Source organism: Anabrus simplex, chromosome 3 (assembly GCF_040414725.1).
Source record: "Anabrus simplex isolate iqAnaSimp1 chromosome 3, ASM4041472v1, whole genome shotgun sequence".
Taxonomy (NCBI): Eukaryota; Metazoa; Arthropoda; class Insecta; order Orthoptera; family Tettigoniidae; genus Anabrus; species Anabrus simplex.
In genome coordinates this window covers 104,973,711-104,988,575 of record NC_090267.1, presented here as the reverse complement: position 1 = coordinate 104,988,575, position 14,865 = coordinate 104,973,711, and the positions used below count along the sequence as shown (strand labels likewise).

At 38.6% G+C, this 14,865-nt stretch overlaps 1 protein-coding gene across 1 annotated transcript in view; it reads left to right on the top strand.

Annotated features, from left to right (window-relative positions):
• LOC136866041 (bridge-like lipid transfer protein family member 3B) overlaps positions 1-14,865 on the top strand; it is a 458,695-nt gene that overhangs the window by 315,404 nt on the left and 128,426 nt on the right. Inside the window, exon 15 of the mRNA XM_067142666.2 lies at positions 13,121-13,255. Coding sequence (XP_066998767.2) covers positions 13,121-13,255 — 135 coding nt within the window. The remainder of the gene's footprint in view (positions 1-13,120; positions 13,256-14,865) is intronic.

Genomic DNA, 14,865 nt, shown 5'->3' with positions numbered 1-14,865 from the left:
GTGATTTCCGACAAAAGAGAGAGTAGCGTTACGAAAACGTTGCCAAGTTTGGGCTGGGAAAACTTGGGAGAAAGGAGACAAGCTGCTCGACTAAGTGGTATGTAAAAAATGTATATAGGAAAATATTTAATATTTATTTCCACCTATTCAATACAATACAAGATGTTGGCATTTAAGTTAAAACATTTTTTTTTTTTAATGTGAGACATGTTTCGCCTCTTACTGTGAGGCATCTTCAGTCACTATCAAAACCTTATTATTTTTGTCAGGCAACAGGTTGAAATTATCCTAAAATGTGTTTGATAATGATTGTAGGTGAGATAAAAATTTTACAGTTATTGTAAAAATGTTCATGAATAACTAAAAATCTAATATAATGATAAACTCATGTGTAATTCACTTGATGAATAGGACGTCATTTGATGGTACAGTAGCAAGAAGATGGTTGGAAGCCTTAGTCAATACCAGATATCCAACACATAGTGGAAAGCATATAAAAAAACTTTACAGTGAAGATATACAATACATTCAAATTATATTTAAAAACTAGTAGATTCTTAGTAGTACGCTTAAAGATGGAGGTGTCATATAATTATGAGTGACAGTTGATGGCTTAAAGCCGTAGTCAATGTTTGAAGTATAAGTAAAATAACATGCTAATATATAATGAATAAATATGAAATAAATTACATTGTTGAATATAAAATGTAAAGGAAAAACATTCAAATTTTTGCTGGGCAAATATTATTTAACGTTAGCGTATATTTGCCCGTGAAGTTTAATGGTCAACAGTTCATAGGTTGTATATAGATTTGATCGGCGAGATAGTGTTGACACGAAGTTTGTAGTTAGCTTAAATTTATTTTAAGACATCCAAGTAAGTTTGTAGAGATGATGATGAGCTGTTATTCTTTACGTTGGTGTGATTTTAACGCGAAGGTTGAATGGCTGTTGTTTTCTTTATCTGATGATAATATATTTTTTTTTTTTTTCTAAACATTGACAGTGGAAATTTATATTATAGAAGATATTGTGGAAGTTTGATGGGGTTGTTGAATTATTGTTGTGACTGGTTGGTTCTGAAATGAAGAAAAAAACTGTAGTTAATTTTGATGAGAATGAAAAGAAAAAACTGGGAATGTTTTGTCAAAGTGTTGTTGGAGAGAAGATGTTGGTGCTTACCTATGGCGTTGTTGGCCCGTTTGACTTGTTGTGTGAAGCGTTATCAGGATACTAGTGATCACTAACGTTTTTACTCCTTGTGTTGTATGTATGCCGTCTGGGCGGAGGGGGATGGGTTGAAGGGGGTGAGGTTGTAGGCTTGTGATAGGCGAACGGGAGGGAGTTGTGTGTAGTGGGGGAAGTGGGGGGGCGTGGAGCAATTAATGGCTTAAGATTGGTAGAAGGATTCTCTCTCTCTCTCTCTCTCTCTCTCTCTCTCTCTCTCTCTCTCTCTCTGTCTCATATGAACTCCCTTAGCCCTTATTTTCCCTACCTTGAAAACATTAGCCCACCTATCTTCCATAACTTCTACCCTTCCTTCCCCTCCTTGCCTATCAATTGTACCTTGTACTGATTGAGGGAGACTTACCTTCATTCCTGTCTTCTGTTAATAGCCTTGTTATCTCCTTCAAACTCGTTTTCTCTTCCCTCATTGTCCTTGATCCCTCTCACACCACAGTCCTTGTACCTGCCTCCCTCAGCCATTCTTTTATCTTCTTCATATAAATATGAAATGATATGAAAATATCAACAGAATGGGCATATTGTGTACAGATCAGAGGAAAGAAATACTGTATACTACTTGAGAATTTCATGACAGTGAATCCTGCAAGATACTAACTGATCAAATAGCTATACTACAATTCTACTTAGCATATCCTAATTATAAAATTATTGGATTAACATATCAGATAAAAGGAATAACAGTTAACTGGAAAAATGTGTAGTTACATTAAATATGCCAATACATAGATGATTATTATTATTATTATTATTATTATCATCATCATCATCATCATCATCATCATCATCATCATCATCATTATTATTATTTGCTGGGGCCATCATGGACCACGTTAAGTCTTGTTGCATTTGACACTGAACTTGGCCTTCTTTAGAGCCCAAATTTCCCTCATTCTTTGTGAGTGGGCCTGCTTACGCTCCTCTGTCCAAGGGGCACCGTGTCTTCTCTTCGGTTGCTCATCTCGGTTTAGCCCGTTCGTCAATATTTTCTTGCGGAAGAGATCTCTCTTAAAGGCGTCTTCAGCTGAGATATGTAGCATTTGCAGGTCTTCTTTGGTATTTCTAAACCAGGGAATTGTGGTTTTGGGGTTTGAATCAAAAAAGTGAAAGATTTCTTTAGTTAACTTTCTTCTGTCCATTCTTTTCAGATGACCGTAAAATCGTGCCCGTCCTTTTCTGATTGTGTCGGTAATTTTCTCTATTTTGCTGTAGACTTCCTTGTTGATCTCTTTTAATGGATTCCATTTCTGTACTTTGATCCCAAGATTCCTCTCACAATTTTGCGTTCTCTTTTCTCCAGTTCTTCAAGTAGTCCTTTGTTGGTATTTAGAGACAGGGTTTCGGCTGCATATAGAACTACTGGCTTCAGAACTGTTTCATAGTGACGTATCTTGGTGTTTTGGGAAAGGCATTTTTTGTTGTAGATTGTGCGGGATGTTTGGTAGGCTATTTCCAGTTTGCGTACTCGCTCCTGAAGTGCTTCTTTGTCCAGTGCATTTTTCATGATGATCTCACCCAGGTATTTGAATTTGTCTACTCGGGTGATGTCCCCGTATTTTGTATGGAGTTTTGGTGGATCCCCTTTGATGTTAGTCATTACTTCTGTTTTCTCAAACGATATCTGCAAACCAGTTTGTTCGGCAATTTCCTTTAAAATTTCAACTTGAGCTCTAGCGGTTTCTATGTCGTTTGAGAGAACAGCAATATCATCGGCAAATGCTAAGCAGTCTGTTGCGATCCCCTTGGATTTGGTTCCTATTCTCAATGGACTGTAGTTGGTTTCCTGTAATCTCACCCGCCAGGTTCTGATGATCTTTTCAAGAACACAGTTGAAGAGTATCGGGGATAGCCCATCACCTTGTCGGACTCCTGTTTTGATGTCAAAGGAATGCGAGAGACATCCGTGGAACTTCACCTTGGATTTTGTATCAGTCAGGGTGGCTCTAATTAATGCCAGCAGTTTCAAATCAACTCCAAATTCATTTAAGATGTTTAGCAGGACTTCCCGGTCAATGGAGTCGTACGCTTTCTTAAAGTCCACAAAGACAGACACATACTGCTTGTACCTTAATGTACAATATCTGATGATCGTGTTCAGATTTTGGATCTGTTCAGCTGTTGAGCGACCTTTTCTGAACCCTCCTTGGTATTCACCTATTTGATGTTTGACTTGTGCTTCCAAACGCTCCAGGATGGCAAGTGATAGAATTTTGTAAGTCACGGGTAGCAAAGATATTCCTCTGTAGTTGTTGATGTTCTTCATGCTGCCTTTTTTGTGTAATGGATGGATCAAAGCTATTTTCCAATCTTCGGGTAGGGTCTCCTTGTTCCAAATTTCTTCTATTTGCTTTTGCAAGATATCAAGTGATTCTTCTGGGGCATATTTCCATAGTTCTGCTACTACTGAGTCTTCCCTCGGCGCTTTGTTATTTTTGAGACGGGCAATGTTGTGCTTGATTTCATCTCTGTCGGGTGGTCTGGAATCTGGGTACCTGAGTAAGGGTTCCTTGGTCTCAATGGTGCTTTGCGGTTTAGAGCAATTAAGTAAATTCTTGAAGTAATCTGCCAGAATGCTGCAATTTTCTTCATTTGACGTCGCCAGTGTGCCGTCCTTTCGCTCAAAGCATAGAGATGGTGGTTTATAGCCAGTGAGTTTGCTTTCGAAGGTTCTGTAGTACTCTCTGCTTTCATTCTTCCTGAAGTTTTGTTCTATCTTTTCAATGAGAGATTTTTCGTATTTACGTTTCTCAGTTCTGAACACCCGAGCTGCTTGGGCACGTTGGGTTTTGTAGGTTTCCCAATCATTTTCTGATTTCGTAGAGTTGTACTGTTTCCACGCATTGAGTCTTTCTTGGAGGACTGATTCGCAGGTACTATTCCACCAGGCATGCTTTTTGCTTCTCTTGATTTCTGCAACGTCTTTGGCGGCCTCAACAAGGAGACTTTTGGCGTTGTTAAAGTCACACTCATTTGGTCTAGCCTTCTCCTGGAACTCCTCGACCCTTTGCCGAAGTTTATCATTGTCGAAGCGTGTGATCTGTTTGGTTGTCTTCCTTGTGTTTGCGGGAATTGGTTTGAATTTGATAAGAGACATATAATGATCTGAGGCCACAGTGATGCCTTTCTTTACCTTGACATTCATAATCTCAGGGCTGTTTCTCCTGGAGATCGCAACATGATCAATTTGGAACTCTCCGAGAGCTTGGACGGGAGAACGCCAAGTCATTTGCTTTCTGGGTAGATAGCAAAAGTAGGTCGACATGACCTGCAGGTTGTGATTTTCGCAAATGGTCACCAGTCTTTTGCCGTTGGGATTGGTTCTTTTGTGAGCAGGGTAATTTCCTATAACTTTCTTGTACTTCTGCTCACGACCTAGTTGGGCATTGAAGTCACCCAAAAGAAGCTTGACATAGTGTTTGGGGATTTTGTTCAATTTTTCATCCAGTAGGTCCCAGAAATTATCAACTTCATCTGGATCAGACTTGTTCTTATCGTTTGTAGGAGCATGTGCGTTAACTAGGGCGTAGGTTTTGTTCGCGCATTTAATTGTGAGTATAGACAATCTGTCATTCACAGGTTTGAAATTTGCAACCGATTTAAGGATCTTAGTTCTAACAGCAAACGCGGTTCCAAGCATCACAGCTCCATTGAGGATTCCTCTTTGTGCTTTGCCCTTGAAAAATCGGTAGCCTTCAGATTCAAAAATCTCTTCATCTGGGTACCTTGTTTCCTGTAGGGCCACTATGGATATCTGATTTTCGTGAAGAGCTTTGGTGAGGGTTTTCAGCTTGCCAGGTTGTGTAAGTGAATTTATGTTGAAAGTTGCTAGAAAGGTTGTATATTTTGGCCTGAGTTTTTGACTCTTCGGGGTACACCGAGACGCTCCGACTCGTCTCTTGCATAATGTCGAGTCTCCCCCAGAATCCGAACGAGACTTGTGCGCCGTGGCGTTCACGACGAGGGATTTATCCGAAGATTTACCCCCTGGGGTATGTTTCTTGAAATGTTGTGCCATCATGCTTTTTGACTTGACTTTGCTTTGGACGGGTACCCATCCTTTTACAACTAGGGTTGTTAGCCCTCGAGGTTGCCTCAAGATGTTTTCTGGCTTCTGGTCATTTACCAGTCTTCGCCGTAACCCTGGCAAGGGACCAGTTTTTTTTTTCACGGTGGTATTTTATTTCCCTACTACCCTCTGACTCTGCTGGCGGCAGAGCCAGCGAGCTTCCCCAATTCCAATGGGACGCGCCTGATGGAGGTAACCGGTAAACCCCCACACGGGATTATTATTATTATTATTATTATTATTATTATTATTATTATTATTATTATTATTATTATTATTATTATTATTATTATTAATGATAATAATAATAATAATAATAATAATAATAATAATAATAATAATGATGATAATAATAATGATAATAATAATAATAATAATAATAATAATAATAATAATAATAATAATAATAATAATAATAATAATAATAATATCATTTCCGATGAGGCCTGCTAAGGACCAGATGCCAATTTCAATTCAGTTCTTCATACTGTGTTGTTTTCCTTGTTTTCCCTTCCGCTCCTTCCAATATTCTTTCATCCTTTCACTATGCTGTTTCCTTCTGTTCTGGGACCACTTCGCACCACGCTTCTTGTTCAATCTTCCTTGGAATCCTTCCATAATTACTACCCTCTTCCTAAAAATTTCTCTGACCATAGTTTCTTCTTCTCTTATATTATTTCTTTCTATATCTTTCCTTACTTCTTGAATCCAGCTAGTTGTTGCCTTTTTGTCCCAAAGGTACTTGAAAATCCTTCTTGTTAATCTGGAATCATCCATTCTGTAAATATGTCCAAAAAATTGCAATCTCCTATTTCTTATGGTTTCTGTTATGTTTTCTATGTTCCTGTATATTTCATCATTAGATCTTAATTTCCATACTTCTGTTGTTTTCACAGGGCCTAAGATTTTCTCATTATTATTATTATTATTATTATTATTATTATTATTATTATTATTATTATTATCTTTAGTTTAGTAAGGATTCAAATGATCCAAAGAGTTATCGGCCTATCTCGCTCCTTTGTCATCTGTACAAGATCCTTGAAACTCATACTCCATAGGCTAACGGAGAAGTTAGAGGCAATCTTCATACCGCAGCAAGCTGGATTCAGAACTGGGAAGAGCTGTACATCTCAAGTGTTGAAGCTAACGCGGCATATCGAAGATGGTTTTGAAAGGAAACAGATCACTGGAGCTGTATTCGTCGACCTTACAGCTGCATATGATACCGTCAACCATAGACGACTCCTTATGAAACTATATAATGCAACTAATGACTACCAGCTTACCTGCTTCATTAGGAATCTCCTTGAAAATAGAAGATTTTTTGTTGAATTTCAGGGGAAAAGAAGCAGGTGGAGATCACAGAGGAATGGATTACCTCAGGGAAGTGTACTCTCTCCATCATTGTTCAACATCTACACCAATGACCAGCCGCTACCCGAAGGAACACAGAGCTTTATCTATGCAGATGACTGTGCCATTACCACTCAAGACACCTGCTTTGACGCTATTGAGGAGAAATTATCTAATGCACTTTCAGTGCTGTCTACTTACTTCAAGGAGAATCAGCTGAGACCGAACCCCAGTAAAACCCAGACTTGTGCCTTCCACCTCAAAAATAAAATGGCAAACAGAACTCTCAAAATCACTTGGGAAGGAACCACATTAGAACATTGCAGCACACCAAAATATCTTGGAGTTACCCTTGATCGTGCTCTAACTTACCAGAAACATTGCTCGAACACAAAGCAAAAAGTGGCAGCCAGAAACAATATTATAAGGAAGATAACAGGTACTACCTGGGGGGCACATCCCAATACTGTGAGAACCTCTTCCATTGCTCTATGTTACTCTGCAGCGGAATATGCATCCCCAGTATGGTACAAGTCAAGTCATGCCAGGAAGGTAGATGTTGCTCTAAACGATACCTGTCGCATCATTACCGTCTGTCTAAAACCAACTCCGTTGAACAAATTGTATAGTCTTGCTGGTATTGCCCCTCCTGATATCCGTCGAGAGGTTGCAGCAAAAAACGAGAGGAAGAAGGCGGAAACTTCTGAAGCTCACCCTCTGTATGGATACAGGCCAGTTACTTCAAGACTCAAATCAAGGAAAAATTTCCTCAGAACAACAGAGGCTCTTAATGGGACACCTCAGCAATCCCGAACTGATATGTGGCGCGCAAGCTGCACTCGCTCTGAAGAATGGTTGACACCAAGTGAAGAATTACCACCTGGTCACGTGGAGAAATGGAGTACCTGGAGATCACTGAACAGATTACGGGCAGGCGTGACTAGATGTAAAAGCAACCTGCAGAAGTGGGGTTTCAACATCGAGTCATCATTGTGTGAGTGTGGTGCAATCCAGACGACGTCTCATTTGTTGCCGTGTAGTAGGTGCCCTAAAACATGCACAGTACAAGATCTACTTCAGGCAACAGAAAATGCACTGGATGTCGCCAATTTCTGGGCAAAAGTAGTATAGACCTTTGTTTTTTGATAAGTGTGACTTTGTATATAATGTATATAATTCAGTAAAGTATATATGTATATGTATTTATAGTATTAATGCTTCTGATACGAATAAATAAATTATTATTATTATTATTATTATTATTATTATTATTATTATTATTATTATTATTATTATTTCTCCAGTAGTTGTACTGAATAGATCATCACTAAAATTAATAATGGCATACTACAGAAAACAAAACAAGCCTATCGTAATAACATTTGTTGACTTTAAGAAGGCATATGATTGTATACATAAACCTTCAATGTTAAAAATTTTAGGGAATTTTGGACTCCATCCTAAATTAATTAAACTGATAGAACTTACTTTAACTAATACCATATCAAAAGTAAAGTTTAGAGGAGAGGTTTCTGAACTATTTTTGATTAAAACAGGTTTAAGACAAGGAGATTGTTTATCTCCGTTACTATTTAATTGTGTATTAGAATTTATAATAAGAAAATGGTACAAGGTCAACCCAAAGAACATAAAAGTTGGAAGCTCGAAACGAAAATTTAAGTTTAAATTGTTTAGGATTTGCTGATGTTTTCCAACAATATTCAGCAAACTCAACACAAAATTAAATCTCTACAGATCGGGCGAGTTGGCCATGCAGTTAGGGGCATGCGGCTGTGAGCTTGCATCCGGAACATAATGGGTTTGAATCCCACTGTCGGCAGCCCTGAAGATGGTTTTCCATGGTTTCCCATTTTCACACCAGGCAAATGCTGGGGTTATACCTTAATTTTTTTTTTTGCTAGGGGCTTTACGTCGCACCGACACAGATAGGTCTTATGGCGACGATAATATACCTTAATTAAGGACATTGCTGCTTCCTTCCAACTCCTAGGCCTTTCCTATCCCATCATCGCCATAAGACCTATCTGTGTCGGTGCGATGTAAACCCACTAGCAAAAAAAATCTCTACAGGAAATAGCACAAAAAATCGGTTATACAGTATCCTTTGAAAAATCTAAGAACATATTTATACATCTCCCACTGGTAAATAAAATAACAATTGATGGGCAAGAAATCAAAATTGTTGATAAATTTAAGTATATAGGAGAGATCACAACTTATAGTCTTAATGAGAAACCAGCTTGGTATGACAGAATAATAAATTAAACCTAACAAATTATATCACCAAGACTACATACAATTAAAAAAAAAGGTTTATCAATAGCAGCAAAATTAAGACATTATAAAACAGTCACACAGCCAGAAATAACTTGTGCTAATGAAACCATTTTTTATACTGCTAATACAGCTGAAACAGACAAAATACTTCAGACAGAAAGAAGAAGAATTAGAACATGCATAAATAAACCATATCAAGTTAATGGGCAATGGGCATCAAATAAAACAGTTTACAAGGAAATTGGACCAGTATTGAGCACGATTAGGAAAAAAGACGTATATAATTCTTTAGACATCTTACCACAACACCTGACACCAGAATTAGCAGAAGAATAATTGAAAAATTATGAAATAGCAAGACCAAGATTAAATGGATCACACAAATTAAGGATATTAAAGAACTACAAATAACAATAGACGATCTCAAAAACAAAACAGAAAAAATTCAGATACTTCAAGACACACAGCAGGCTACAGACCAAGATCAATAAAAGGTCTAATGGGAAGGTATTTCCAACAGAACAAAGGAAGGCAGTATATCTCAGAATGAAAAATTATTGGACTGATAGGAAATCAATAAATCCCACGAACCTACTACGCTGGTGTAGCAGGGGGAGAGGTGATACTCCCTCGTGGCGCGTCCCAGGTGGCGGATAGGGGGGTCCTAACTGACTTGCCGGCAGACTTGAGGGAAATAAAATACCTCTCGCAGACCAAATACACAACCCCCTGTGGGTGGGAGACGCAGACGAAAAATACACCCATGGTATCCCCTGCCTGTCATAAGAAGCGACTAAAAGGGGGCGACCAAGGGATGATTGGATTAGAACCATGAAACTACTTGTGATTAGTACCACCACGCGGGAAACACCATGGGTCGCTGTTACTTGCGCGTAGTACCACTATGTTCGGTACCAAATAGGTTTGTGATTAGTAGCAATCAGGAGTACCGTACGGTCAGGCTTTTACGGTACCTGTGATTAGTAGCACTATATGAGCGACACCAGGGTTCTGGCTCGCCTATGATTAGTACCCACTATATAAGGAACACCACGGGATAGTACGAGTCCTTGTGGTTAGTACACTTACGTGATGAAAACCATAGGTTTGCGTTGCCTGCAAATGGTGCCGCTGTGTGTGAAACACCATAGGTCTGTATTACATGTGCAAATTTCACTACCTGTGAGTAGTACCATAATGTGTGGAATACCACGAGTCTACAATACTTTTGATTAGTACCGCACCATGTCAAATACCATGGTTCTACTGTCCAAGCGATAAGTACCATTATGAGAGGCCGATGACCTATATCTTGGACCCCTTTAGCTTGCAAGCGTCCTGGATTCAATATTGAGCTATAGAAGCAGTCCCTTGGTCAGTATTACTATTGTTTTCCGTCAGTTTCTGAGACTGAGGCATTGCGGGTCAGCTCCACTGATTGTTTTAACTTCATATCCATCCGTTCATTTTTCGTCCTCACGCTTTGAATTCTGGTCAGTGGAGGATTTTGGATTTTTATTTTGTCATTGCATTTCGTCTCATTTCGTACCATCAGGGGCCGATGACCTCGATGTTAGGCCCCTTAAAACTACAATCATCATCATCAGCATCACAAAATCAATAAATCCTTTTCATAATTGACTAGAGTGGTCCAATGTAGGCCATAAAATGTAAAATAAAATAAAATAAATTATTATTATTAGTAGTAGTAGTAGTAGTACGGGCAAACAGAAATGAAAACTAGAGCCTTTTATGCTCGGCATTTCTTCTTAAGAAGTACTTGGATGGCTGTTTATATTTTTCTTTGACTATCTTCACTAAACTTGTCACTGCTCGATTCTCTTTTGTCCTAGGTTAATGTTTCATACACATAAATTTTCCTCAAGACATGCTCTATACAATAGTGAAAAATGTATCAAAAATCTGTTCATTTATTTCAGTCAGTCTCTCTCTCTCTCTCTCTCTCTCATATGGCTTAATTTTACCTGATACCTAGGGTTGGCATTTTGTATGAAATTGGCCAAGATCTATGGCTGGATGCCTTTCTTGACGCCAACCATAGGTGCAAGTGTGTAATCACTAGTACGCGTCTTTGAGTTGGTTAGAAGTGCAATGTCTTGTATTTAAAGAAAGATGTGCATTAGGACAAACACAAGCACTCAGCCCCCAAAGGAATTAACCAAATACGGTTAAAATTCCTGGCCCAGCCAGAAATCGAACTTTAATCATTCTGAACCTAAGGCCAGGATGCTGACCATTCAGCCAAGGATCTGGACTGAAAAGTCCCTTCATTATATTAGCATAAAAGCAATGATACGAGACACTATCCAAGACCTGATCTATGCAAGGTGATATGAATATTCCTTTCTGTTAAACATTTCAGGGAAAAGTCTCACTTAGGCCATGCGGTTAGGGGCACGCAGCTGTAAGCTTGCATTCTGGAGATAGTGGGTTTAAGCTTACTGTCGGCAGACCTGAAAATGGTTTTCTGTGGTTTCTCATTTTCACACCAGGCAAATGCTGGGGCTGTACCTTAATTCCACGGTCACTTCCTTCCCACCCGTAACCCTTTCCTATCCCATTGTCGCCATAAGACGATGTGTCGGTGCAATGTAAAACCATTTGTAAAAAATAAGTCTCACATTTTCATTCCTGAACTTCATAGAATACAACAACTCAGAATATTTAATTGACTCTTTTTATGTGCTCATTCATTGTTTGGATCTGTATTATATGATTCTCAATAAATTGGAGGGATCTTTGCTGTTTGTGATATATACGAAGGTTGGAACTTTAATAGTGATAACTATTTAATTACAACTGTTACAAAATAGATACTTGTTACCAAGTTTCAAAGCAGTCACCAGTATTGTGTGCAACCTGTTGCCAGTGATTTGGAAGTCGTAGGATGCTTTTAGCAATGTCTGTTGTGTTGGTAGCTCGAATGGAGCAGTCTACTGCCTGACAGATCTCTGGAACAGTTCTGAAGTGAATGTCAGGAATTGGTTCCTTCATCTTAGGAATCAAGTCAAAGTTACAAGGGTTTAAGTCCAGGGATATATGGTGGATGGTACAGCAATTCCCAGTCCCATCAAGCAAACAAATCTGTCACAGCTTGCGCTTAATGCGGTTGAGCGTTGTCGTGCAAAATGATGGGTGGGTACTGCAGAAAGTGTCGCCACTTCTTTCTCAAAGCTGTTTGCAGGTTGTGTTAGGAAAATTAACAGTAATATTGCGCATTGGTGGTCTGCTGTCGAGGAACTAATGTATTAGGATAACACCATCACAATCATTCACGAGAATAACCATAACTTTCACACTGCTGGGGTTCTGACAATTTTTCGATCTTCATGGTGACCTCATATTGTCGCCATTTGTTCAGTTGGCCTTTCAGTTACGGCCCATGTCTCATCCACCGTAATGGTACGGCATAAGAAAGCCTCTCCCTTGTGCTCATAGCGCTCCAGGTGGTTACAAGCAGTTTCGTATCATGACCATTTCTGCATTTCCGTCAAATCACGCGGAACCCATCATGATGCAGTTTTTCTCATGCTCAAGCGTTCCTTCAGAATGTGAAGCACAGTCGTATGTGCTGATCCGTTGTCTCGGGCCAGCTCACGAATCATGTGGCGTCTCTCAGTGTCCATTAACACGGCAAGAGCATGCACTTCTTCTTCACTGACACTAGGACTACCTGGCCGATGCATGCCTTCCACATTTTGGCATCACTCATTGAAAGATTTTACCCACCATGCCACTGTTCTATATGGCAATGCAGATTCTCTGCAAGACCCTTGAAAACCTTGATGACACAGTCATGCTGTACGACCTGTGGCACCTTCAATCTTTATCCAACTCCATTGTTCCTGTTTCGAAAACATCATGACAACACTACCTTAGACCGCCAGCTAACATGAGACTCTGTTCCTCTCGCCAGTTCGTATCCGCGTGATGTGGGTAAATAGAGTCCATGTGCTCTAAGGGAAGGTAGGTAGGTAGGTAGGTAGGTAGGTATGTATGTGACTAACGTGTGCTATCAGCAACATTATTAGATTCCATTGCATGGCGTCTCTACAGCAGTGTTCCCACTATCAATGTTCCAACCCTTGTAAAATGCATTTATTCCATGTCCAAAGTGTATGTTTTTCTTCTTAGGTATCTATGTCAACGTTTAAGCTGGGACAAGTCGAATTTGTTCAGCAATCACATGGTTTTAGTTCTGTTATCAAAGTGCAGGTGGCTAATATGGCTGCTGAAGAATGTGGAGCCATTCCCTGGGATGAATTTCAGGTAAGATTGAATGTTATTTCAAATTCTACTTTCAGTTTTGTTAGTCTGTATGTAATCCAGACTTATTATTCACTTCCTTGGTCCTTACACAGCTGGAAATTATTTCGAAATTAATATTGGTAGTTCTAATTCATTCTTAATTTAGAAGAGTTCACTTTCACTATCTTAATTCTTAAAAAGGTTTGAAACAATATTTTTATAATGTATGTGGTACAGAATAGTAGCTCATGGAGTCCATATCAGTGATGTGTAGTAACATGTATATACTGTAGTGAAATATTTTCAACAGGTATTATCTGATGTTTTACCATTTCACTCCCTTATTGTCTTATAGTACATTTGGATTCAAATTTTAGAAAGTAAATAGAATGTACTGTATGACATGGCCTTCAACACTATTTACACAATATTTTTTGTGTCTTCATTTATCGATATTCGCCTTATCATAAACAGAAAGAAAAATAATTAGGGGGTCCGTGTATATTGAGAAATTGTATGTATGTAGGCGACATTGAAAGATCATGAAAGACTTTATGACAAGCATAGAAATTAAACGTGGTAAAAAAAAAAAAAAGCAACTAATGGTATACAAAAACACCTCATAAAGTAAGATATCACAAAGGTACTAATGCTAACTCTACATTGGTGTTTGCTGATAAGTACACAGGTGTACAATAATTTTACTGTTTTAGATTTTGAAGGTTTTTTTTTAATAGTAATTTCTATTGATTCGAAAAATGAAGACAATTTGGTTGCATCACATACTGTTTCTGTGGAACTTTATATCCTAAATTCATATTAATTTGTATATCTTTCATGTGAACATGAACCACTGTTCCTTTACACAAATGCCATCTATTGGAATGAACGTACTGTTTAAATTTTCCCAAGGATGCAACCGAGCTTTTAGATTCCAAACTACAGGAAAACAACTTACTTGCTGTTGTTATGTCAGTGACTTTCTACAGTAACTGAGAAAAATATATTTTTTCAGTACTCCGGTGAAGAAGAAAATCTGGTTTACTGTATACATCTCATGGTGCTTAAACCATTTTGTATTGTGACAAAAGCTTAGAAGGCATACTTTGGAATTAATCTATGAGATCAATCCAGAACATGGACTCCTCATACTGCATGCAGTGCTTATGTTGAAGATTTAAGTAAATGGAAGAAAAATGTATGTTTTGGGATACAAATGGTGTGGCATGAACTTAAAAATTGCAGTGGTAACTGTTGCTTTTGTACAGGCAATGTGAAGAGTTTTAATTAGAAGAAAAGAACAGAAAAGGCATTACATAACCAGATTTGAAATCTGCCATGAAACCAGTGGTCTGTGGCTCTGGTATTCCTATACCCAAGAAACCTACAGACATAGTGAACTTGATAGATACAGCCAGTAACAGTGGGTCATCATCACATGGGTCCAACAACAAGTTTGCTCCTTAAATATTGAATGAGCCCCATGCATTAACATAAGGCAACTAAATGGTATAGTAAGGAATTTCAATTTTCCCAAGGATGCAGCTGAGCTGTTAGTTTCCAAACTACAGCAAAACATCTGATTTGCTGCTGGCACATCAGTTACTTTCTATAGGAACAGAGAAAAATCT